The 25,687-nt window shown below is 40.7% G+C and overlaps 1 protein-coding gene across 3 annotated transcripts; it reads right to left on the reverse strand.

Moving 5' to 3' along the window:
- Positions 1–1,546: 1,546 nt before the first annotated feature.
- Positions 1,547–24,713, reverse strand: pacsin1b (protein kinase C and casein kinase substrate in neurons 1b). 3 transcript variants are annotated; one of them, XM_058632231.1, is made up of 10 exons: positions 24,581–24,713; positions 10,641–10,769; positions 7,866–8,022; positions 7,541–7,776; positions 7,275–7,430; positions 6,529–6,704; positions 6,327–6,447; positions 5,937–6,061; positions 5,576–5,772; positions 1,547–4,601 (listed from the first exon to the last, which is right to left on the reverse strand). In XM_058632231.1, the coding sequence occupies exons 2-10, from the start codon at positions 10,701–10,703 to the stop codon at positions 4,492–4,494; spliced, it is 1,341 nt and encodes a 446-aa protein (XP_058488214.1). In that variant the 5' UTR covers positions 10,704–10,769; positions 24,581–24,713; the 3' UTR covers positions 1,547–4,491. The 3 variants fall into 3 exon arrangements, with proteins under 3 accessions (XP_058488214.1, XP_058488215.1, XP_058488216.1); XM_058632232.1 differs by lacking the exon at positions 24,581–24,713 and adding an exon at positions 17,018–17,124; XM_058632233.1 differs by lacking the exon at positions 24,581–24,713 and adding an exon at positions 12,168–13,642.
- Positions 24,714–25,687: the final 974 nt, after the last annotated feature.

A 25,687-nucleotide genomic window follows, 5' to 3' on the forward strand; every position in this document is an offset into this window, starting at 1 on the left:
TCTTTTTTCAACGGGTTCCAAGATTTGTCATATAACTGCTCCCTATGAACTACGCCAGAGGGTTGGTGTCTGCCAAGAAAACGTGGCCCTGAGCTACATCCAGCTGTTCAGTTGCAAAGCTATAAAAAGAGCCTTTGTTTTGCTGTCAGGTAAGGTGAAATTATTCCTGTCACATGGCACTAAAGATGACTGATGTGTGATATTCTATTCACACAAAATGACCCTTTAAAAAAAAACAAAAAAAAAACCTGCCCCGCACGTGTAACGCCTCATGTCTGGAGGACTTAAACTTTTTAAAACAACACATGTGTAACAAAGCAACAGAGATGAAAATTAATGACAAGTTAAAAAAAAAACAGGCATTATAGAATAATAGAAAGTTGTAGTTTGTAGCTGAATCTCATGAAGTCATTGTTTGGCCCAGTGACGATAAGAATTACTGTAAAACGACAACAACAACAACAGTGAATTTCATTACCGGCTAAATTGTCTTTAGTTGTGACGTGTCATCCTGGTCCTAATGAGGCAGAACCTCATTTCTGTGGAACTGGTTAAGTTTAGGGCTAAGATTTGAATTGTGGTTAGAGGTTCATGCTTTTTTTAGGCTGCACAAATGAATGGAAGTCAATGCAGTATCCGAAGAAGAAGTGTGTGTGTGTGTGTGTGTACTTGTATTTATATCTTTATGAGGTCCAAAAAACATATATGTGTGGGACATTTTGCTTGGGCTTGTCAGCTTTAAAGGGCTCTTTCATGGTTAAGACTTGGTTGTAGGGTTAAGGTTCGGGTCAGGGGTTAGGCAATGCATCATGTCTATGAGGGTCCTCACTAGGATATAAAAACAAGCTTGTGTGTGTGTGGCCAGGTATTAGGTTGAGGTTAGGGTCAGGGTTAGGATTAGGCCAGTAGTAATTAGGGTTAAGGTTAGAGTAATTCTCCAGGAAATGAATGTAAGTCAATGCTCTCTCTCTGTGTGTGTGCGTGTGTGTTTTGTGACTCACTAAATGTGAGTACTGCTGACCTCTAGTGTCAGAAACAGTAACTCTTTTTTGCGAGATGACATTAAAACTGTAGAAGTAACTTGTACTGTAATGAAGTACAGTTTACTAACACATATCTTAAGAATAACATTTTGTTTATTGCCATTTAAGTTTCAAAAGGAAATGTCCTTTTTACTCCTCTACAGACATACCTTATCTGACATCGACTTAATATGTTAAAGATAATTAATAAAATAATATATACATCATCAATATGGATTGGTCACTTCTGATTTATAGATGTGGATGATGTATATGTTGTAGATTGAACTATTCTCAATACAGAAAAAAAATAGTTAAGTGAATTGCACTTAAAAATCTATGAATCACTAATACCATCTGAAATTTAATTTAGGGCAAATTTGTATTTGTCAGTTTGTTTGTTTTTTTTTACTTCTGTGAAGATTCAAGGACGAGCACTGAAAGTGAAACATCTATTGAATTCTCACTAATAACTGAATTTGTTTTCCTCTCAAACTCACAGACGCTCGTATGTTCCCTCCCAGTTTTCTGATGACATTGTTTATTCTTGCTTATGCAGATGAACAGGCACTACAGTTTTGAAATTACAGCACTATGCTAAAAAATAAAAAAAAAAAAGAGAGAGAGAGAGAAAGCCCTGTAGACAAAAATGTTTTCAGCATGAGCAAAGGACAGGAACAAAAAGAGCATTTTTCTTAAAAATATGATCTTTAACATCCAGGAGTTTTGGTGGACACTGCGACTGGAGCTTTACGTTCGTGCTTCTCTTTGTAAACGGTCCCATTCCATTTCAAATAGAGTTAAATACCTGCATGCTGCCTCTTTCTTAACTGAGCAGGATGAACTGGAGTCAGATTCAGAAGCTCTCATTCACTGTGTCACTTTCCCAGAGTCTTTGGAGCAGCAGGGTGGAAGGTTTTAATAAGGCATTTCTTTTCATTTTCCCTTTTCACCCACTCTGTGAAATGAAATGAACTCTCATAATCCAGCGTTTACAAGAGCAAAACTTCAAAAAAAAGCACATAGAAGCTTGAACCAGAGATGCTTCTCTCCTTGTTTGTTGCAGCAGGAAAGGCAGTTATGGTCTCATCAATATTTCAGAGACGGATCCTCTTTCTGCAGCTTTCTCTGTCTGCATCAGTAAGAGAACACCCGTCCTCTTCATCCACCAGGTGTAGTATTCACCAACACTAGTGGTTACCAGGAGTAACAAACCAGTCTCGTATAACACGTGGCTCACTGCCACACGCATGTCTCCTTAATCCTTATTTATTTATTTATTCATTTAAGAAAAGGTTTGATTTAGCTTTTCTGATTAAAACCAAATAAATATTATACATACTGCATTTTAGCACACAGTGAAACTGATTAACAGCGTTATGCAATTCAAATCAATGGCATTATCATCATCATCATCATCATTGTCCTCATAGAACATTTAGTTCAATTCAAAAATCTGTCAGTAATCTGGTGGAAACAAACTGAGGCCATGCACTGGATCGGTTCAGATCAGAGCGCTACACAGTGTTTGGAGCATCAGCATGCACATAATCACAGAGACAAGAGCAGGAAGCTGATGATAATACACACAGTCATGGTAAACAAGTCTCATTCAGAGCAGGAATTTCAAAAAGATTTAAAACCCTCACATGTGAGATGACGCTGATGTCAAAAGCACGGCGAGTGTATATCTGTCATGGCGTCTACGTTATTAAGATTATTCACTGACGAGGTATGACAGGCACATTGTTGTCGATGAGAGAGGAGGTCGAAACTAGCGTCTGTTTCTGGAACACTTTTTTTAAAAATCTCCTCTTTACATCCTGATAGCGTCAATGAATAAATAAACAAATAAAACAACAAAACGGTGCCAGTAGTCATCGCAATACTGTAATAAACCTGACCAATCCTTTCAGTCAAGCCCCATGGACTGATTGGCTGGTGAACCTGTCTGTCCCGAACCAACCGTCCTACCCTCACACACCCTGCTGTGCTGCTTCAGTGTACGACCGCAGACTTCACGATACACCAGATCAGAGACCAACGTGCCACCAAACTTCACTCAGTGCGACTTAAAAGTCCGATTTTAAGTCCGATTTTAGTCGGACTAAGACAATAATTGTGTTTAATTGATGTCACGTAAAAACACGTTAGTCCGACTAAAACCGTGCTAGTCTTAGTCGGACTAACACACCTGGATAATACGATTCATAGTCTGATTACTCCTGCATGAATACGTTCAGTCGGACTTTAGTGGACTTGGCGTTCTGTGCAATGCACCAACATTTCCTCCCCAGTCTTTAGTCCAGCACAATCCATCTCACCATCCATCACGCCGTTTTGTTTTTCTGTGACGTAAAGGTCAACAGGAGGCTGATTCAATGATTCAATACGCACTAGCTTATAGAGAGATACAGCGCCACCTACGAAGGCGGAGTCAGGCGCACATGGCCAATAAATGGATTTTCTCCTCCGCATATATAATACTCGGACACGTTAACAGAGACGACAGTACCCGTGGAAACTTGCCTGAGGTTATGTGAGGAAATCTGCCGGTACTGACACAAAGAATACAAGGAAATACAAAAGAGAGTGAACTCAAAGTGTGAAATCCCTGCTACGGGAATGAGATGAAGATGAGATTGAGAAATAATACACTGACGCAGAACTGTGTGCATATCCGTCCACAGACGCAGAGCGCATGAACCTGGCCCTTAGTGAAACTTACAAACTGACAGACCGCAGCTTTAATGTAAACAAAGAGGATGTATTTCCTTTTTTAAGAGACGCTCTGCTGAGGGACATTTCTTTTAAAATCCAGTGGTGTGCTGTGAAAACATCTTTCTAAGGTATAGTTCAACATTTTGAGAGAAATGCTTATTTTTTTGTTTGTTCTGATGCTGAAGACCGACTTCCCCTGCTGCTCCCAGGCTTGATGCTAAGCTACGCTAACCCGCTCCTGGCTCTGGTTTCATTCGTATTACACAGAAATGAGAGCAGTACGTATCTTCATCTTCATCAAACGCTCAGGGCGACATTTCCCAACAATGTCAACTATGCTTGCGAGGCTAAACGTAATTATATGTTACAAAGGAGGAAAACACTGAATTTAATGAGAAAACAACTGTACAAAAAAAAGAAGAAAAAAAAGGAGAGAATAGAATATATACATGAAATGCACAATAATCCATGGCTCATTCTCGCTATCCAGGCACAACTGACGATACCATATCAATATGAGGATGAAAGAATATATCGTATGGCATGTTAGCGTCGCAGCTGAAATCAAACACAGCTTCACACAAAAGAAACAAAATATTTTTGCTTGTAGTATCTGGGGGGTGATTTTGTTCAGTAACATCTTGTCTGTGATGACGACAGCTCCTTGTGCCCGAGAGGACGACAAAGCTCTGCTTTTTGAGTCTCTGGCAATGTGCAGTTATGATCGGAGGGTTCACAGCTGGAATGGTTAGATCGGCTCCACGTAATTGGCCGGGTAGAGTCCCAGCTGGCCGCTGTCTAGACGACCTTTACACCAGCCCTGCTCGTCCTCCTCCTCCAGCTTCGTCAGCTCATCCCCTTTGGATGGACGACAGGAGAGAGACATGTGCAGCGATGAGTGAGTTTAGGAACTTATTAGATAGTTTTATTAGATTACTAATTTAATAAATTATGCTAGAAGTTAGAACAACAACAGAATGTTTTCATATACCACCCAAAAACTCTGCAATTACAATTCATAACAAATACTGTTGATTGACTCATCAAATTAAAGCGATGTCATCTTCCTTCTACTTCCTGGTTTGCCTTGCTACATCACACATTTTGTACAGTTTGATTATTTTCCTAATCCATGAATTTGTCGATTATTTTCTCGATAAACTGAGTAATTGTTCTGTCCATAAGATGTCAGAAAACCTTAAAAAAAAAATGTTCTTCAGTGTTTGTCCAACCTGGAAATGATGATGTACTCAAATGTCTTGTTTTGTCCACAATCCAGATAACCTTTGTTATCTGGAGCAAAGAAACTAGAGCATATTCACATTTAAGAATCTAAAACAATCAGAAATCTTGTTTTAATCATGAAAAAAAAGCTTCAAATTGATTAATCGAGTAATTGTTTCAGCTCGACTGGAGACTAAAGATGCGAATTAAGCAATCTTCTGAACCAGATTTCGAAAAAAAACAACTCTTGTTGACAAGAGGAAGAAGGAAGGACAACATTGAGGTGGATATAATGAGGGAAACGATTGTGATTTAGGCAGAAGAAAAGCTCACAGAAGCTCTATGTGATCTACCGTGATGTCACTGACATGCTTACTAAAGCTCGCTGGTGATGACACAGGGCGGTGGAACCTTGGTTCCGCTTAACTAAACTGAAGGCGAGCTGGTTCACTGAGAACAACATGGTTTTGTACAGAACTAGAATCCGGAGGGGAAATGTATGTCGTTGCCGGGAGAAACCCACGTCACTGACCAAACACGCTCCCATGACAGTAAGGTGAATATGCTTTTGGTTCCGATCAACACTTCTCATGAGATGTAACGCTCACCTGCTCTGAAGCTGAGCTCGTCCTGCTCTTGTCCTTCATAGTCATACAGCGCTCTCACTCTCACGCCCGAGCCGGCATCTTCGTCGAACGGGTTCGGGCCTCCGTTGGTGTCGTTGCCCGAGTTCACGGCCGCCTGGTCCTCGTCAGACCACTCTGTGGAGGCTGTGAGCGCCTGGTTCTTCTCGTAGCTGCTGACGCTGACGACGACACATTTCAGAAGATTAGTCCGTATCAGATATGTAATATTACATTATGTATTATTGTTCACAGCTTGCAAAGGATTTAGACACCTCTGCTCGCATGAGTCGAAAAGAAACAGAAATTTATGAGGGGATCTCGACACAACGCCCTGGGATTTTACCTGCCGCGGTCCACAGCTTGAGCATTATCTCCTGCTGTTGTGACCTGAGTCAGCGTGATGGCGTCATTGCCCTTCTTTAACTTTTCTTTCTTGTTGATGCTGTGGGCAAGTTCTGGGTTGTACTCCTGCAAAACACAAGATTGTTTAGATTCTTAATTTCTAGGCATCGCTCTGTAGGTGACTTTCGGAATCCTTTATGCAAGCTTCCCTCAAGTGAGCATTTCTACAGACTTTGCAGGATTATCCACGGTTCAGTTTAGAACAACATTAAAACAGTCTCAACTAAGATAACTGTAAAACCCTTCATGATGTCATTTGTCTTTTATCTTTATCATCGCTGCTCCCGGTTGTATTTATCACTGTTAAAACAAATGCTACTGTTTCCTCTACCTCAAACTGTGGCCAGTTCATGTGCATGCCGGGGCCATGGATGTTGTTGAACAACTTCAGGTCTTCCTGTGGACTGGCCGATGTGATGGTGCGTTCCAGGTCTCTGTATACTGTTGCATAACTGTGAAGAAAAAAACAAACAGAACAGTAAATATGATATGGTATTCAAAGTGCATTAGCCACTTTAAAAAAGGCTGCAGACCTTTGGTTCTCTGTGAGGTTGAGGTGGCGTTTGACATCCAGCAGCACTTCTCTGAGGAAGCTCAGCCTCTTCTCTTCAAACTGCTGACACTGGTTGAACACCAGCTCCATGTTTTCCATGTACTGAGGGGTGCAGTAACTCAGCTCATCCAGAGCCTTCTCATACTTCTCCTTTGCCTAGTTTGTAACATAAGCACAAATAAATGGTTATGAAATATCTTAACAACAACACTATTGAATGTGTCTCCAAGCGAAGACAGAGTCAGGGTTGAGGCAGTCGAACAAGTTCAGAGTTCGCTTTACTACTACATGTTGAAGTAGTGAGGTGTATAGATAAAGAGGGAGGTGTGGTGTGGGAGTCATTAACAATCCAACACCTCCTTTAGCAAGAATGCCTTCATAAAGCTGATTTTGTTTGACACAAATTGTTGCTCATTTTCTGAGAATGTTTCCTATCAGTCCCTCATTCAGATTTCTGATGCCCATGTGAGAACACAACAGGAAAATGTGTCCTGCCTCCTACATGCTCAACACAGGCACTGCCTCTTAACTGGATGTTTGGGAGATATCTTCTGACCCACTCAGGCAATCTCCTGCTGCTTTCTTTACATATGGATTACAGTCTACTTAAAATGACCCAATTTTTTGGACAATTTTCCTCCAGTTCCTGTTTGAAAAACAATCTCTACATTAAAAAAAAAAAAAAAAAAAAAGCCAGTCAGCTTATTTATCATCTGTTTTTCTCACTTTCTGTGAATCCTGTTTGCACTTGTCCAATTTCTCGTGCAGCTTCTTCTGCTGGTCGGCGGTCACAGAGGCCTCTGCCTTACTGTTGGCCTCTCTGGTGGAGGCCAGCTTCTCCTCTTTGCAGGCCATGTGATACAACTTTTTTGCAGCTTCAAGCTACAGGAGAAAAATGATATAAATTAATTAATCGGGGGGGGGGGGGGGGGGGACGACAACAAGAACAACAAATATCACTATTGTTCTAACGTGGAGACATGCTCCCTCACCTCTTTTAGCTTTTTGGCCCAGGGTTTCTGAGCCTTTTTGAAGCCCTCATCCGCCTCTTTGGTTTCCTTGAATCCTCCCATCATCTGTTTGTGGTACGAGTCTTTCTGCCAGTTCTTCACCTTCTCAAAGTCCTCATTCATCAGGCTGTTTTTCACATCCTGGTGAAGGTCGCTCACCTTCTCCGCCTCTGTCATCACCGCCACCCAGGCTCGCTCGACCGTGCCGTACTGAGGCCCTGGTGGAAGAGTGAGCTGTGAGTTTAACACTTAGGCGTCCACACCGAAAAACAACACTCAAACACCAGACTCCACAAACACCTCTCACCTTTGTCCACCAGCTGTCTCCATCTCTTCGACCACTCAGTCAGCTGCTGCGCGTACGCTTTCTCTATTTTGGCACGCTCCTGGATACAATTCATCAGGTCATTGCAGAGCCGGTGACCATCGTCTATACGCTTCACTGTGCGTTTGTAGTTCCCAACCTGAAAAAAAGGCCTCAAGTTATTTTCCTTAAAAACCTTTTTTTCTTGCTTTTTTTTTTTCTTGTGTGTTCTCGTTGAGCGCTGCACAGTTTCAGCCTCAGGTCAGGTATTGATTTGCCGAGCACAACTCGTCCAATGTGATGTATTGAAGAACTACGCTGACATTTAGTTGCTCTCGTTCTGTGAGTTAGAATCAATATTACACCCTTATCAGTGTGCAGATCATGGAGCATAGCTTAGCTTATTTTAGCATTAAGCTAAGACCTGGCTGCAATCTGCATGAACAGTGACCTTTTGGAGGTGACTGTACGTGGGCTTTAAACTTTACAAACTTTACCTCAGCAGGTTCCATCCACTTCCACCTGAACTAACACCTGCTCTCTGTCGTCACATTTGTGAGTATACATCTTCTTTAGAAATATTATTATTTCAATTGAAATAAAATAACTGGTGCTTTTCGTTATCAAACAAGTACAGTATAATCTATAAAACATTAGAAGACACCAACAAATGCTGATAATATCCACTGTCTTAACAGTCAAAACACTTAATTTATTATAATAAATTAGGTTTGCAATAACAGGTTTGCGACTGGGTCTTAAATTATAATGTGTCTATGTGTATGTGTGTGGTGTTGCGGTAATGACGAGTAAAGATGGAGCAAGAAAGATGAGCAGAGAGTAGGAGAGGGGTGGGGGGAGGCTGGTGCAGAGAAGACGGGGAGCAGAAGGGTCACTTCAGTGTTTTTTATAATAATACAGAGAAAACTGACTGCGGCAGAGTCTAGTACTATTGTTAGGTTAGGTTCATTGTTTGAGGTGTAGCCTCCGTGAGCAACTTTGTTCTTAGCCTGCAGATGATGTGGTGAAGGGACTGGACTGAATCGACTGCAGCGGCTGCTGCTGCTGTCGGGTGAGAAATGGCACAGGGGAATTCAGGGGGGGGGGGGGGGGGGATTATTTTGATATACTTAAAAACTCTCCGTAGACGCAGGAGCAGCAGCCTCACAGAGAGCTTTGCCGGGAAAAAAGAGTAAATCCCAGTTTACTGGATTAACTCCAAACCTTTGTGACAGAGTGAGTGATAGATCAAATCTCAAATGTGCACTAAATAAAAGCAGCCATATCCCAGCACGCGAGCGTCGTGCTTCAGCCAGCTGAGTCAGCGATCAGCAGGCAGCACTGCAGCAGCTCTGCCGAGATGCAATAAGATGTAGTGACTGTGTGCTGAGAGCAGACGCTTCAAGCTCAAGAGACACGGCGAGGAAAATGGATGATTAAAAAACAACAAGCAAAACCCTGAACGTATCAAATGAAGTGAGATCATTGCTGAGGAAATCCATCACTGTCTAAACACACAGCTGAGTGATAAGTAACTGGCACTCATTTATAATGAAGGGACCTATGGGAACTTGTTGTTCAAATGACATCAAACTACTCGGGCTAGCAAAGATTGTTGGTTATGTTTCCACAAAAAAAAAACAATCTTTTTCGATAGATTATTAATTCATTACGTTGTTTTTCATCCAGCTTCAGATTTTGTTAAGATTTTCCCCTTTTCTTAGTTACAGTTTGTAAAGACTGTAATCACGCACTAAAATATCACAGGCACGGTGTGAGCAGGTCATTGTATGTGGTATGAATTAAATAATAATAGTGCGTTTATTGTAGTTTTGTGAACTTTTTTTCCTTTTTCCACACATTACTTATTATTTTTTTTTATATTATCTTTACAGAGGCAACAGATCAGTGAACAGCTGATGTTCCTGCTAAAGGCACAGTGGCACTGATGCATCACACTGTCACAGATGCATATGTACAGTGATTCACAGTGAAACAATCAACTTCCACCATTCCCCCATCGCACTTTGTAGCACACACCTAAAACACAGAGCGACTAGTGTGTGCCAAATCGAAAGCCGCCAGAGTTCACTGCTCACTTTAAATCCACAGAGATAAAGCAATATATCACAGAACATCACAGGCTGAATACATCTGACCCTTACAATGGCCGGATATTATTCCAGACCTGCAGTAATGCGACATCTTCAACTTTCTAATAACCTTTACCTAATCCTAATCCGAAGTAATCTTAGAAATCTCAACAAAATATTCAGCCTGGTAAGTGTTGATTATGATAACAGCAGAGATATTGCCTGGTATATACGTTTGTGGATTTAAACAATGCAGTTTCCTGCCAAAATGGCGTTATTTTGAATCCGATTACTGATGTCTGACAGCTAACAGGGTAGCAAGATTTGCTAATTTGCTTAAGTGATGGTGATGTAATGTCCATTGTTTAGTGCACTTTGTCTGACCGAGAGAGAGCATGCATAGACATGAGTTGACTGGCTAACGCCTGGAATATTTGCATAATGCAGTTTGATTTGCCGACGCTCGTGCTGCCACTTTGAACTGAACATTCAAAACAATTCTGCAATGCCTGAATGCCCCCGCTATTTAAAGTACTGCATGCATGTATGATTGTTGTTTGTGCTGCTGATCAACGAGGCCTCAGATCTACGCGTGATCTACAGTGTGAGCTCATCACTTTGCAGAGTCAGCGCTTAGAGCAGGTCTAATCAGTCAGAATTTTGCGCCCTGCTGTGATTGACTCACCTCCCAGAAACTGTCTGTGCAGCTCTCCTCCTGGCTGGCGGACTCGTCGTAGGCTCCAGACATGGTTGTGGATTTGGCAGGATGGCTTCAGGCTGTAGCGGTCTGCAGCAGAGTGACGCTCCTCATACACTGTAAGATAAGATGAGCACAGAGGAGTGTAAACACAGAGACGGGACAGATCGTGAACGGAGAGATACAGTACGTGTGATGCATAAACAGCCTCTGAACTCAGAAATGAGGTTATATATGCTGCTGACTTTGTGTTCAACAAAGATTGAACTGATTAAGATAAGGATTACTCAATTGATTATGTAATCTAAACTCATTGGAAAATGTTTACATTCTGTTCATGAAGAGTGAAAAGCTTGTTGCAAATGTAGCTTGCTTCAGTTCTACTATTTGCACGAGCAGAAGTCAGAGAAGAGAAAACAACACTGAGAAAATTATAAATTGATTGACAAGCACCAGGTGACAACAGAAGATAAGTGTATTTGAAGTGACAGTTACAGGTGAGACTGTGGCAGCCTCTGATGGGATGTTATGATTATTGCTGATCCCATGTATCCTTCTGGGATTTGTGTGGTCATTTCTGAAAAGATATGATTTCATTTTGTCACCTTTTTAGGGCTAATTGTAGATTGGAAACCGACGATTAAGATTGTTGGTTTTTTTAGAGGAAGGTTTTGATGCAGGAGTCTGAGGAGAGACAGATGTGAAACAATAGAGAGAGAGAGAAAGAGGAGGAGAACTGATGTGTTTTGATAGAAGATCAAGGGGAGGGGTTGAAGCTGCATGGGTATTTGGGTCAATCATGGACCGAAGGATGAAGTGTTTTTTAACAATGAAGGGCAAGAATGAAATGAACAAGGGAGAGGAAGAGGAGGACTGAATAAAAAATACATCCATGACAGAGTTAATGGAGGGCAATTTCTAAAGGTCTAACCCAACAGCTTTGGGGTAAACAAAATGCAACATACGTGAAGCGTGGGGTGGAAAAGTAGATGTTTTTCATGCTTGGCTAATCCATTAGCAACACTCAGAGAGGGGGCTTTTGTTCAGGACAGACCTTTGCCTGACTCGAGTAGAAGCAGATCCCAGTGTAGGAAAACAACCTCACTGACTGGAGCTTCTGCTACTTTTTTACTGAGCACAACAGTTCCACGATTCTGACTGTATTTGTGATTTAAAGTTTACTAACCAGAGGATTTCATTGTCGACAGGCACAGTAAACAAAACCTACTCTAATGCAGCAGCAGCAGCAGCAGCAGCAGCAGCAAAGGATTAGTCACAATCTCATTGCTTTCATTAGCAGAAACCTGCAGCCTCCACCATGAAAACATCCACATCCTCACAAACATGCAAGAGCATCGGGAATCGCCATCCCCTCTGAAGCAGGTCCACAACAACTCACTGCAACTCACATCAGCATCAACACAGCGAGAGTCAAGCAGCGCAAGACAAAGGCCAACAACATACAATCCCCCCCCCCCCCCCCCACGCACCCCCAAAACAGAAACAAAAGCTTACCCCCAGTCCTCCATTAACAGCGGCTAAAGCTGCAGCTAGGAAAAAACAGACACGTGAGCTCCTTCAGCAGCCAGCCCCGCTCCTCTCCCTCTCATCCCCACCTCCCCTCTGGTTCATTTATAATGTCTGCCCGCCAAGCAGAAGAGGAGCAGGTCACATTTACAGTATGTGTGATCAGAGATCCTCCAGCTCACGACGCTGTGCAGCAGAAACAGACTGTGTGTGTGTGTGTGGGTGCTTTTCTCAATGAAATATGGGATAATCCGGTGGTGCTTTGGTTGAAAAGCTCAGGCGGAGCATGAGTCCAGGGAGACGGGGAGAAGGGTGAGTGGGAGAAAAGGAGGAGGGGGGCCATTATGAGCAGCACTGGAGATGCTGGGCTGTGGATGTGTGAGCCATTCAGTGACTAGACTTTGTTGGAGCAGGTGAAGAGAAATGAAAAACCTCTTCTCTTCCAGCTGACGGGGTGAAGGCACGAGAGGGAGCAATACGTTATTACATACTATGTCAGCGATCACAAACAGTACTGCAACAATAAAGGTTCTGAAGTCGATTTGGAGTCAAGAAAATTCATTTTACATTAATTAATCTACATATTGTGTAATTAAGGCTTTGTTATTAATTTGCGTGCGCATAGCCCGTGCACATACTGCCCTTTTCTGACTGAGCCCCTGCCCCTCTATAATCATGTGCACGCCCCTGACGTACAGTACAGTGACTGTGAGACTTTGTTGTGAACTCCGTTGAACTAACTCATATAGCTCATGTTTAATTTAGCTGTTTCTAGGAACTAGGAAAAAAATGTTGGACTTCCAGAACGTCATAGGGTTTGAATAACAATGTAAAGTCAAGGCACCTCTTGAAATATAAATACAGCAGATACCATTCAGGTGTTCAGGCCACATAGGTGGGCAGCAATATTAGAGCATAATTGCAAGCATTATGTGTCTTTTATAACTGTCTTTTTTAGCCTCTGTTGTAAATACTTCCCACGTCCAACTCTGCTCTCATGATCTTCTGATATCAATCATCTGCTGAGGGATCAACTATATTGACATTTGAAATGAGTGATCACAGAGTGGGTAAGAGGCCACAAAATCCTCTCAAATTTACTGCCACACCGTCCCCAAGATGACCTCATTGATTTACTAAAGCTCAGTCTTTAGATTTGCAGGCTCTGGAAACTTTTCAAACACCTTTCAGGTGGCGTCACATATCAGATTAGCAGGGACAAAACACACACACGGAACTATGCAATTTCACTTGCTACAGCTAAATGGGACATTTTCTTGGGAAGCAGAGAACAAAAGAGCAAATACAGCAGCACAACAGGCTCCATTTACATCAGATTCCTTCAACAGGCTTCAAGGAAAGACCAGCGGGGTCAGTAATAAGAGATTACAACATACCATGCTGAGCACATGAAATGTGAAGGTGACTCAAGGATAGATAAAAGCGAGCTGTTCAGAAATAGCTTAGAGTGCCAGAGAGCAGCTCTGTGCTGTTGACAGGGCACCCATAAAGTGATTAATAATTAGACAAGGTGTCATAAAGTTGTTACTGAGACTTGTACTAGTCGTGCTATGGTATATCTACCTGGTTTGGTTTCAGTGTCTTCCAGATCTAAGATATGGAAGTTAGTTGGTCCAGAATGTCAGACTTTGACACAGAAAACCTCCTGCGGACCCTCCCATGTTCTTTTTAAATGTACTTTCCTATTCCTTTAATGATGTTGTTTTCCATCTTTAATATGTGTATCGTGTAGTGTCTACTCTGGTGTCATGTTATTATGTAGTTGATCATGTTATTATTCTGCCTCCGTTTGGTCTTTGTGAACAGAAACAATGTAATAACATTTGTTTGCTCTGTCAAGCAACACTATCAGACCAAACTGAGGGAGCGTTTGAATGTATACAGGGGCAGTGCAGGTACGGACGGGGACAAGAGGTATTCACGCTAAACTGCTAAAATTCACATTTTGTTGGCGCTTTATTTCTTTTTTCCAACCTGTTTGCAGCACTTCTCTAGCACAAAGTTGCTGTTGCCTCTGTCTTGACAAACAAATCACTTCCTGTGTGCACTGTGGGAACGTTGCCATGTGACTATATGGAGCTGATGGACTAAAATGAGTTCACTATTGTGCGTTTGACAATGGATTGAAACATAACGGACATTGATTTATATTTAAATTATGATCTACAGTTTTAACTTCAATAAAAATACCATCCATCCATCCATTTTCTACTGCTTTATCCTCCACATGAGGGTCATGGGGGGGGGGGGGGGGGCTGTACCAATCTCAGCTGACATAGGGTGATAGGCGGGATTGCCAGTCCATCACTAGGCCACACTGAGACTAACAACCCCAAACAAAAAAAACTAAGCTAAATTATTCCACCCCAAATTACCGTATATTTATTACAATAATGTCTATGCTAATGCTAATGTCTTTAAAACTGAAGAAATTAACTTTACTATTGACAAGAAAATGAATGAAGACATTCTTTCAAGTGTTACAGGTCTCAATGCTTTGGAAATGGAAATGTTAATACTATTCTGCACATTCAACACGAAATGTCAGGGAAGCTTCCCCCTCAGCAAAAACACCTCCTGTAATGGTCACATTATTCAAGTGCTGCACTTTTTGAAAAAAAACAAACTGTGTTGCTGCTGCTGCTGCTGCTGCTGCTGCCCTCATCAGATTCATGTCCTATATATAGAGCCACGTTCATTAATAATGGACACTGGTGTGTAAACAGATGAGATGACCGAGCTGACTCACATGGGAAAAATCTAAACGTCTGTGACGTGCACAGAACAACAGTTTAGATATGATCATGTAAAGACAAATCCTTTGTTTGAAGTAGCACAACACATGGCTGAAGCAAGCACAGCAAACTAAACCATACATCAGTGTGTGGGTTGTGTTTTTAGGGTGTGTCTGTACAAAAACTGATTTTCTTTCTCAAATTTTCAAGACAAACAGGCAGCGATCATTATGAAAAAACATCTGTTGTATGTAGATAGCTAATCAACAGGCAACATCTGGAGCAGATACTGATAATGGTATTCTTGTGTTGGCAGAGGCTCTTTCTAGTTTGAAATGTAATGTTGTCTTGTAAGTCTGACAGAATTTATGTATATAAAACAAACCTTTTCTCCAGCTATCACATTGTCATTGCACAGAGTTGAATCGAACTAAGAATGTAGCCCGATGAAAACAGGCAACCAGACAAGTTGGCGAGTCCAAGTATACATGCGAAGGAGAAAATCGATTTATTGGCCGTGTATGTCTGACTCTGCCTACGTCACAGAAAATCAAACAGTGAACATCGAGATGGACAGTGAGATGGCTCAAGCTGTGGTTCTGTGTGTTTCGTATCTGCTGTACATGTTAATACAAATTAGATCGAGCATGGCTCTTGTGTTGTACTCCGGCAACAGTACCGCAGTTTATACGTTGTCTCCTTCTATTTCCTGGCCAAAGACTAGGGAGGAAATGCTATGCTAAGTCCGACTCCAGTCCGACTAAGCGTGTACACGCAGGAGTAATCAGACTATGACTTGCATTGTCCATGTATGTCAGTCCGACTAAGACTAGCACGGCTTTAGTCGGACTAGCGTATTTACACGACATTAAGAAAACCAAATTATTGTCTTAGTCCGACTAAAATCTGACTTTTATCGTGCATGTAAACGCATGGACTGATGTAAATGAGATAAACACTCCCAGCCCTGCAAAATAACAAACAAACGCAAATAAAAATGTGAATAATGATAGAGCATCAGGACAAGACTCTACTGAGTCACAACATCTGTTTTATTATGCAACACCATGAGAGCAGCTGCTGGTCTACTGTTGCTTCCTTTGGTAGGTTTGTATGTAAATTCATAACATGGATTTCAGTCACAAAAGGCAGTAATGGATCAACAACTCCTGTGAGACACACACACGTGTGCAGGGAGAACACGCCGAGTCCACACAGAATATGCAAAAATGCAAAGACGCTGACTTCATCCAAACACACACACAGCAAAACGGCGAGTCAAACCCAAAGCAGCCAAACGGCGGAGTAACTGGAACTCATTCGTGTTTCTCTACAATATTCATGTTGCATCAATAATACAAGTGCTGGGCACAAGCAGACTCACATACGCCTACATTTTGTTTTCATCAGTAGCAGCCTTCACACTGCAAAATCAATCAACCAACTGATGACGAGTAACTTGGAGGCTCCATACGAGGAAACCAATCAACATCAACATCAGCACAGCTAGAAAACAAATATAAGAGGGCACAAGTCAAAAAAGAGCTGGTACGATCCTTACATTAATATTAATCTGTACATCGATCGATTTACCACTTAATAAATATTCACATGTTATCCAAGGATTCACCATTTAAATTGCTTGGTGAATACATTTATACCGTCAATTAAATAGAAAATGATCAAGGTCTCTATGTGCAAAATGTACCATGACCTTAAAAAGAGTCTTTTTTTTTTTTTAGATTAGTCTGTCCATAAAATGACACTAAATTGTAATAAATGTTGATGGGTTTTTCCAAAGCCTCAAAATGACGACATCCTTAAAGATCTTGTGTTGACTACAAACCAAAGATATTTAGTTTACTGTCGTAGAGAAGCAAAGAAAGCAAAGGATATTCACAATTACACAAATAAACAGTTACATGATGCAGCCCTACTTATATCACTGAAACACATTCGGAGTTCAAACTTTAAACATCTGCTAACAAATAAAATAGTAAAAAAAGTGGCAGATTCAAGTGCAGAAAGTGTAAAAGTACACGACCACATGTGTCCATTAGAGATCAGAGGGGTTTACAAAACCTGGTGATGTTGTCTGTGCGGCCGCTCAGTCTGACAGCGTCTGGCGGCTTTATGGAGAACTGACATCTGAGACAAGAGTGCCACAGAATGTCTCTGCTTACCGGTGACCATGACACATCCTGTGGACTAGCACACCTCCTCTGAACACACACACACACACACACACACACAGTAAAACTGAACTTTGACACATCAATAATTAGCTAGCAGTAAGGAAGGGTGGAGACTGATCCATGAAATACTGTGTGTGCCAAGGACGGCACATGTGGAGACGGAATAGTATCTGTCAACTACAAAAGTACAAGAGATGTGACTCATCTGACTCAATATTAGTACTGGTCCACCAATATGGACTTGGACTATTGGACTGATATCTCCAGTCCACAGACCAAACCAGATTCAGGTCAGATTCATAGTCAGATAGTTTTTATGAATTATAAATATGTAATACAGTGCACGTTATAAACATTTGTCCTGCAGATGCTACAATCTCTGCATCCATAACATTAAAAATGAGATTCTTAAACTGAAATTCAAAGCAGCAGTCTATTGCAGTGATCACTGATCTAGAGTGTTTGCTCAGGTTCTGACAGTAAATGTATTAGAAGCCTTTTTTGGCCAGGCCCCACACAAGAGGATAATTGGCCCAATTTCGGTCCTGATCTGGCCCTTCCGACAATTGTGGGTTCCTTCGGATTTTAGACTGGTTCGAACAGATAATCTGGCCAAATTATCCTGTAGTGTGAGGGGTTAACAGACGTGATTTTAACATTATTGGATGCATCAGAGTCTTCCTGATTTCAAATCATTAGTATTAAACATGTATGATATTTACGACGGATTGGGGCGTGAGCAGAGTGAGTTGTCCGGGAAACAGATGTCGCATACTTTTGTTTAGAACCGTAACTTGTACAAGCCAAGTCTACTCAGCCATGACTTCACCCACAGTTTTTTTGCGTTTCTCAGCACAAAACATCGTACACACACACACACAACAGCTATTAACTGACGACACAACAGCAGCCTCCATGTCTGTTTATATTCTGAAGTCACGTTAAATCATGCGAGGTTCTGTGAGATCCCAAATCCCTGGAATCTCCTGCCTGACGTGGTTTGATTAAACATTAAGTGTGTGGTCCTGCGTCTTGATTAGATCGTCTAGTCTGTGCTTTCTCAAGATGAAAACATTGAATATCAATTAAAAAGTTTGTTGTGTCTGGTGTCTCCCACGTTTTTTTAAATCGAGTCATATTAGAAAATCCGTTAGTGCGGGGGCAGACTGTGAATGAGATATAGGAACAAAGGAGGACAACAGACAGGACAACACTGACAAAACATTTAAGAACAGACTGGAGCATGAATTAGGCAACTGAAAACTGAACTGTCATACTGAATGTGAAGCCAGACACAGTCCATCAAATGTAGTAACAGCAAGAACTGTGATAATATTTCAGAAAAAAGAGCTGTGGTATAATTATCTGTATTAAAATCAGCAGATATTCAAAATCAAAAGTGTTCTCAACACCAGTAATAGCAAGAGGATGCCATCTTTCCCCGGAAATGAAAGTGGAATTCCAACAACCCTTGAATAGGAGGAGTTAGAGCAGACAGTATATCTGTCTTCTGATGACTAAAACCTTTCTGTTCACCGTTCAACAGGCAACTCACACAGCAGAAGGAAACTCTGCTTCCTCTCTCCTATGAAGTCTGCAAATATAGATGTTAACTATCCTCGTAAAACAGATGTCCATCTCTGCAGCGTGTGCCATCTGTGTGTCATCTAATCATGATCCTCCCAGAAGTCCAATAACCATTTGACCCCAGTGATGTAGCCCATTATTGCAGGACCTAATTTATGACAACTATGCAGACACAACACGAGACCTGCAGGTCTGGATTTATGCTTCATCTGGGGGAGGAGGACGGTATCAACAGAAGGCGATGATGTGTTCTCTTTGATGGAAACATGGCATTTTTCAATGTAATGGAATATATGCAATAGGTCAGTGCTCTTACTAAGCACACGCGCGTGTTGTACTGCACATTTAATAAGCCGTAGACATTAAAGATATTAAAAGCCACATGTTACTAGAGCTGCATCGATCAGACAGAAAACTAATCAAAGCTGAAATAGACAACTGTGCACTTTAAGTTGTGTTAGCTGCATCATCCTCATTTGTACTCATCCACTTTAAACCTTGCTTTTATTATCTAACACAGAAAATTATGACTCCAATTACGACACAAAGGAACTATTTCAGAAAAGCCTTTATATTATTATATTTTTATCTGCTCTGAGGAAAAGAACTTGTGTCCAAGACAGCAACCATTCATTCAAACAGAACAACTACAACAATTAAAGTTATCTTTGGATTGTGTAAAATTGTTATTTTCTACATTCATCTTTTTAGTTGTTTGGTCCATATGTTCATCAATATGTATTATAATCACAGCACTTTGAACTACCTCTGATAAATGGTTGTGGAACACCATCTATTTCTCCAGGCAGAGCCAATTCCACAGACTCCAGGGTTGAAACTAAGAATTCAATCAACATGCCAGGGCGAGTGGGGTACCTCCACGCTCTCCATCCCAATTCATTTTGCAATCAATAAACCTCTTTTTTTTCCACGGCAGTGTGGACAGAGTGTTTATTGAAGTCCCCGGTTCAGCTGTGTGCACACACACACACTCTGAGGACAGGACAGAGGGGAGCTGATACTGGGCAGGAATCTCAGAGGGCCAAATGGAGCGACTCATTCATAGACCGCGCAGCTGCTAAAAGCCACACACACACACACACACACACACACACACACAACAACAACCAGCTTCATTGTTTTTAAGAATGAGAACTTATCTTGTTGTAAATGAGATTGACTCGAAGGAAAAACTGCATTGAATCACTGCAAAAGAAGTCAATTAATTAATTAGCTGGACAATAATGTAATAGCTCGATACAGAGGTTCTTGTCATTTTAGGACAAATATGATATATTCTGAGAGTCAATGTTCTCATTTGTTTGGGTCTGATACTGTTGTTTTATTGTATTTTGTCACAAATTTTAGAGCTGAAACAATTATTATTAATCGATTACTAAATTAATCAACAACTATTTTGATAATTAATCGGTTTGAAGCTTTTTTCATGATTAAAACAAGATTTCCGATTGTTTAAGCTTTAAGCATCATCATTTTCAGGTTTGACGAACACTGATCAACAGATTGTTCGATAATGAAAATAATCGTTAGTTGCAGCTCTAATAAATTTGAATTTGATTTGTGGTTTTGGTTGCTTTGGGTTCTGGGAAATGTTCCACCTGCTTTCTCGTGAACAAAATATTTAATGGACCAAATAAGAAACATTTGTGGACAAGAAGAAGTGCTCAGGAAAAATATGAAGACAAACATCACTGAATCAATGACAACTAGTCAAACTCTAATGGTGAATTTTAGATCAAAAACATGAGCGACATGAGGCTGACAATATTTTTTCAATCTAATCTCTTTATCAGTTGATCTAGCTATCGATTCATCAGATCAATTCCTCTTCTGTTAATAGATTAAAGAAGAAAAAAGGGAAAATCCTTCATTTCAGCTCGATAAAGCACACATAAAACCTCCTTTGACAAACTGAGGCAGCGCAACAACGTCAAACTCTCTTCCTTCCGTCTCATTTGCTTGTGAAACACTTCACCATCACTATAAATCTGACATGCCGGAGCCTCAGAGGAGCAAAGTGAAGCAGCAGCCAACCACTTCTTAATAGCTTCTTGTTGTTGCACTTGAGCTGTGAGATGGCTTTTCTGAGGTGCCCCGGAGATACGGGCAGATTCATTATAGTTTCATAAAGTGGAAACATCAAATGACGCAGATTCATAACAACTTGTAAGTGCATTTAGGTTCACTGAAATTCCAACCAGCAGCCACACAAGAGATATCATTCAAGTAGACAAAAGATCTTAAAGTTTAGATAGATAAGATAGTTTAGGTATTTTTACTCATGGTTATGTTAGCCGTGCATTATGATCATTTTTATTATTGATTAAAGCTGGGGTAGGCAACATAAATTTGGTATTTTTGATCAATAATTCCAAAATAACTTTTCAGCATCAGGTAAATCAAGTGATTCTGGTACCCCAAGAGAAGGGTTGGGGCCGGGTTATTTTGCTACTATTCCTAATAGAAACTCCAAAAACAAAACGTACCGTACTGAACCACTCCACTAGGCGGAAACACGCCAGAATACTCAACTATCAACTATCATTCCAGCAATCCAGACCACTTCTTCTTCTTTCGTCACTCAGTTTAACAGTGAAAATGGCTTCTCAGTATCCTGGAGCCCTGTGTGACTTCATCAGACAGAGACCTGGAAGCACCTGAAGCAAGTTTCAGCTCAGGATACATGAGGTATTTAATGAACACAGACACTTGGCATGAAGCCTTTTTTGCTGCTGATCTGCACTGTAAAGCCTGCAGGTTCGATTCTGCTGATTCAGGATCTGTCGTCTCACTGCAAAGTGCAGAGTCAGACAATGTAGACACCATGATTTTCAAATGACAAACAAAGAGGTAATTCACTCATATCACATGATGATTCATATACATTGGCCATGTGTGTGCTGGCGTAAACAGGAAGCACATTGTTGACTTACATGATCAGTCCTGGAACACAAGACTCAGCTATGACCAATGACCTGATGTAAGGGTTAGCTTTGCTTTCACGTACATGTGATGGTTCTGCCTCGTCAGCAGTCCAAGCAATCCTATGTTTTTATTTTTAACCATAGCTTTTTCTTCTTCATTGCCTTTTCTGTAACCAAGCAACCATCTGAGTAGATAATAGCTGTGTCTCAACTCATGACCCGCCTCCTTTGGAGAGCCCATTTGAATGCTGATTGTGTCACAGCGCCATGACTCGGCTGTTCCATTTCACAGGCTCCTCCAATTGTGTCCTTCCATCCCGTCCATCCCAGCAGCATAGGATCCAATGGGTGGATCCTTCATGGCCCAACCTATCTCAGGATTCATTCCACACTAGAGATTGTTTTGATAACAGACATCCTCGATCCAAAAAAACACAATTATTGGTGCCAGTTGTTGAAATCAGGCTGCGTAGACCACGGTGATGTCCTCCAAAGGAGGCAGCCCCTGAATTGACACACTGCTAATGTGCTTCCTGTTTACATGAGCAAGTGCATGGCAAATGTGTGTGAACACTTCCTACACAGATCATATTGTATATGTCACTCTAATGCTAACAGACCATTAAATTGAGTGTTTAGGTTAAAATAAATATTGCATTGATTCAAACCCGGACAGGAGTGGATTTGAAGCCCTGTCCTGGATCACAAAGGCCTAAGAGACTCGAAGAGAAGAATAATTGCTTTCTTTCAATTATCTAATGTCAGGAGAGGATAGTGAGCACCAGATGTGACATGCCAGTCTTGTAAGTACAAACTGGTGTCTTTGTTCCCATTGGGAATACTGGGCTCAGGTCTATACTTATTTATATAGAGAAAGAGAAGAATTTGGGCTTTAATCTAATTAATTATGTTAACAATGACAACGCATCTGTCACTGTTCCTACAAAGAGAGGAGTTCAAGTGAGTGCTGCAAATCAAATGAGTGTTTCTAATTTGTCACATGAATTATTCCACTTAGACAGGCAGAGACACACAGATACACTCCAGTCGTCCCATAAACAATACAACACAGAAATCTACTAAACACTGTGATGAATTACATTTTTTAAAAAAAGAGAGATTTCATGTTTAGGCAGAGATTACTTTTTCTTCTGGGGAAAAAAAAATACTAATTAATCTCTAAACTGCTCTTAAAGGTCCAGTGAGTAAAGTGTAAGTATGTATGTAAGTAAGTTTAAATCAGGAGTCGTGTCAGTGCTACAGAGGCCTCCATTTTGGACCACTGTGTTTTTCCAGTTTCCAGTTTCTACAACACACTTGGAAGGGCAGAGTAAGGTGAGGGATAATCAACTTCACCAATATAGAGTATGCTGCTAAATTTTACACACTGTACCTTTAATAGTAACTGATCAATCAATCAGTAATTCCATTACTACTGATCAATGATGTAACAAATACTTAATATGACAATATGTTGACAATATTTCTTCAGCAGATAGTCAATGGGAATTTAAAGTATTTGTTCGTTGCAAAAACTGATGACAAACGGCAAGACTTTAAAGGAGCATTCTGGCTATTTAGTAATACTTTGTGGAAGAATTTAAACAAACCGCAGATGCAGAGAAATCCTGGTTTAGTCCGTAGTCCTGACTAAACACTGGATCCTTCACATAGAGCAGCTAGTTAGTGTCTTTTGCGTCTGAACATGTCCAAGCCTCTAAATCTCTTATGTCAATTATGCAGTAAATTTGTCTTCAATTTCAAGCTGATAATATTTTTCTCAGACTGAATGAGCACTTCTCAGTATGGCTGCAACGATTATTCGATTAAGCGATTATTAAGCGATAACTAAACTATTTTGGTAATCCATTCATCGGTTTGAGTGTTTTTTCAATCATTAAAACAAGCTTTCTGATTCTTCAGCTTCTTAAATGTGAACAGTTTCTGCTTTCATGCAGATTTTGGGATTAGGCAAATTGGACACTCTAAATTGACTCTAGGTGTAGGTGTTTGTCTCTACGTGGCCTTGTGTTTGGTGGGATTGGCTCCAGTGCACCCTGCCACCCTCATGTGGAGGATAAAGTGGCAGAAGAAGTGAGTGAGTGAGTGATATTGATATTTACCCTTGCGTATCGACTATCGTGGAAGGACAACGATATATCACCAAATTGCTACTTTGCAAAAGAGAAATGTGTTTTCTGGGAGATCTGGCTCGTGGTTAGGTTCGGGATTAGGTTTGATTCAGGATAACATAAGTGGAAACACACCTGAAAGTGGAAACAGATGTAGACAAATTATCCACCCATGCATTATAGCTGCACCTGTTGTCTTTAAGGTACAACAGTCCATCAGTGGCGGTGGACAGAGTCATGGAGGTCAGTCAGGTCTGGCCTGGTCATCCATTATAATCAATCACATAAAATGTGCTGGTGTGGAGGAAACACAGGCTTGGTCCTTCACAGACGAGCTTTTATTTATTTACTCTCCGTCCTCTGCTGCAGCCTCACCCCGGGTCTCTGCTCCTCACTGTCTGCATATAACATTCTCTGCAGCAAGTCTTGTTAAAAGCTATTCTTTAGGAAAGGAATCATATGCATTTTTAAATTTGTAACTAAACGTGATTGTTTTTATTGTAAGTGGTGCCATGAAGCCGGCGTGGATGTGTGGCACACGTATATCTTACATCTCTAACATGTAACTGCATTAAATACATGTCGTACAATTATTCTCAATACAACCATCTTTTAATGTCTTTATTTGAATGTAATTTCATACACACCATCACTGTTTGATAAATGCCTGCTCTCGAACGCCGACAGCATATGTGACCGTTCGATACCAGAATATCATAATCGATATTAGTCTATTTGCTCTACTTCAATCAACAACATAAACGTAACATATCAATAATAACTTACCGGAATTCAGTTATAATCCAGCTTCTGAATGTCTGTTTCAAAATGTGATCATGTTTTCATCAGCAGAGACGTCGCCCTCTGTGAGTGTGTGTGTGTCCGCTCAGTGAAGCTGAGAGCAGCAGCAGCAGCAGCAGTCAAGTGGGGGATGGTTTCATGGATCGGGTCAAGTTAGAGGGGATGAAAAGCACAACTTCCGGTAAACCCTTTCAAAATAATGTAGACAAGTGCGCCTACATCCGAGGAAAACAAACCCTATATCAGGGCTACTCAACTTAGCATTGCTCATGAGCTCATAGCAAACTATATCTGTGTTCATGTAGACACAACCTAAAAATAAATAAGTAAGAGTATAAATAAGTATATTTATAGAGTATAAAAACACATAAATTATCCAGGTAATATTTAATAACACAATATTTTAAATGCACTGCAGTACAAAGACAATTTGAGGGGTGGAGTGGCTCAGTGGTTAAGACCGATGCCCCATGTGCAAAATACTTCATGATTGCAAGTTCAACTCCACCCCTGGCAAATTGTACTCAGTTCCCTTGTAAGTTGCTTTGGATAAAAGTGTCTGCTAAATGTAATGTAATTTCATGAAACCTTCATAAAAATCTATTTGTGGATGTTTTCTGTATTTCCCTCATTGTCAGAAAAAAGCATGAGGCCAAACATCATTAAGAAAATACGTTTTTTATTTGTATTTATATGTGAGTGGAATAGGTATAGTCTAATAGTAGCCAGTCAGTTAAATGTTGATTCTGCAGGCTCCAAAACTTATTCTGATGGGTGACACATGGAGGAAACAACTAGCTTACTATCAAAGGTGTTAATTTTAAGTTAACTTAGGTATTGAAGGAATTTAAATGGAAAGTCAGTTATATTTTCATCAGTAGTATCCATAATTTATTACTACAAAATACCAATTCCTTTAAAGAACATTGTTCAGGTCAAGATTAAAGCAGAAATATGGAGAAAATGTATGTAGGATATGCAACTACAGATTAAAACAGGCACTGCAATCCAAATAAAAAAAATATTACCTAATATTACCTAATATTTTAGCCAGTATTTTAATTTCCAGTATTTTATTTTAGCCAGTATTTT

The sequence above is a fragment of the Solea solea genome, chromosome 6, assembly GCF_958295425.1.
Source record: "Solea solea chromosome 6, fSolSol10.1, whole genome shotgun sequence".
Classification (NCBI taxonomy): Eukaryota; Metazoa; Chordata; class Actinopteri; order Pleuronectiformes; family Soleidae; genus Solea; species Solea solea.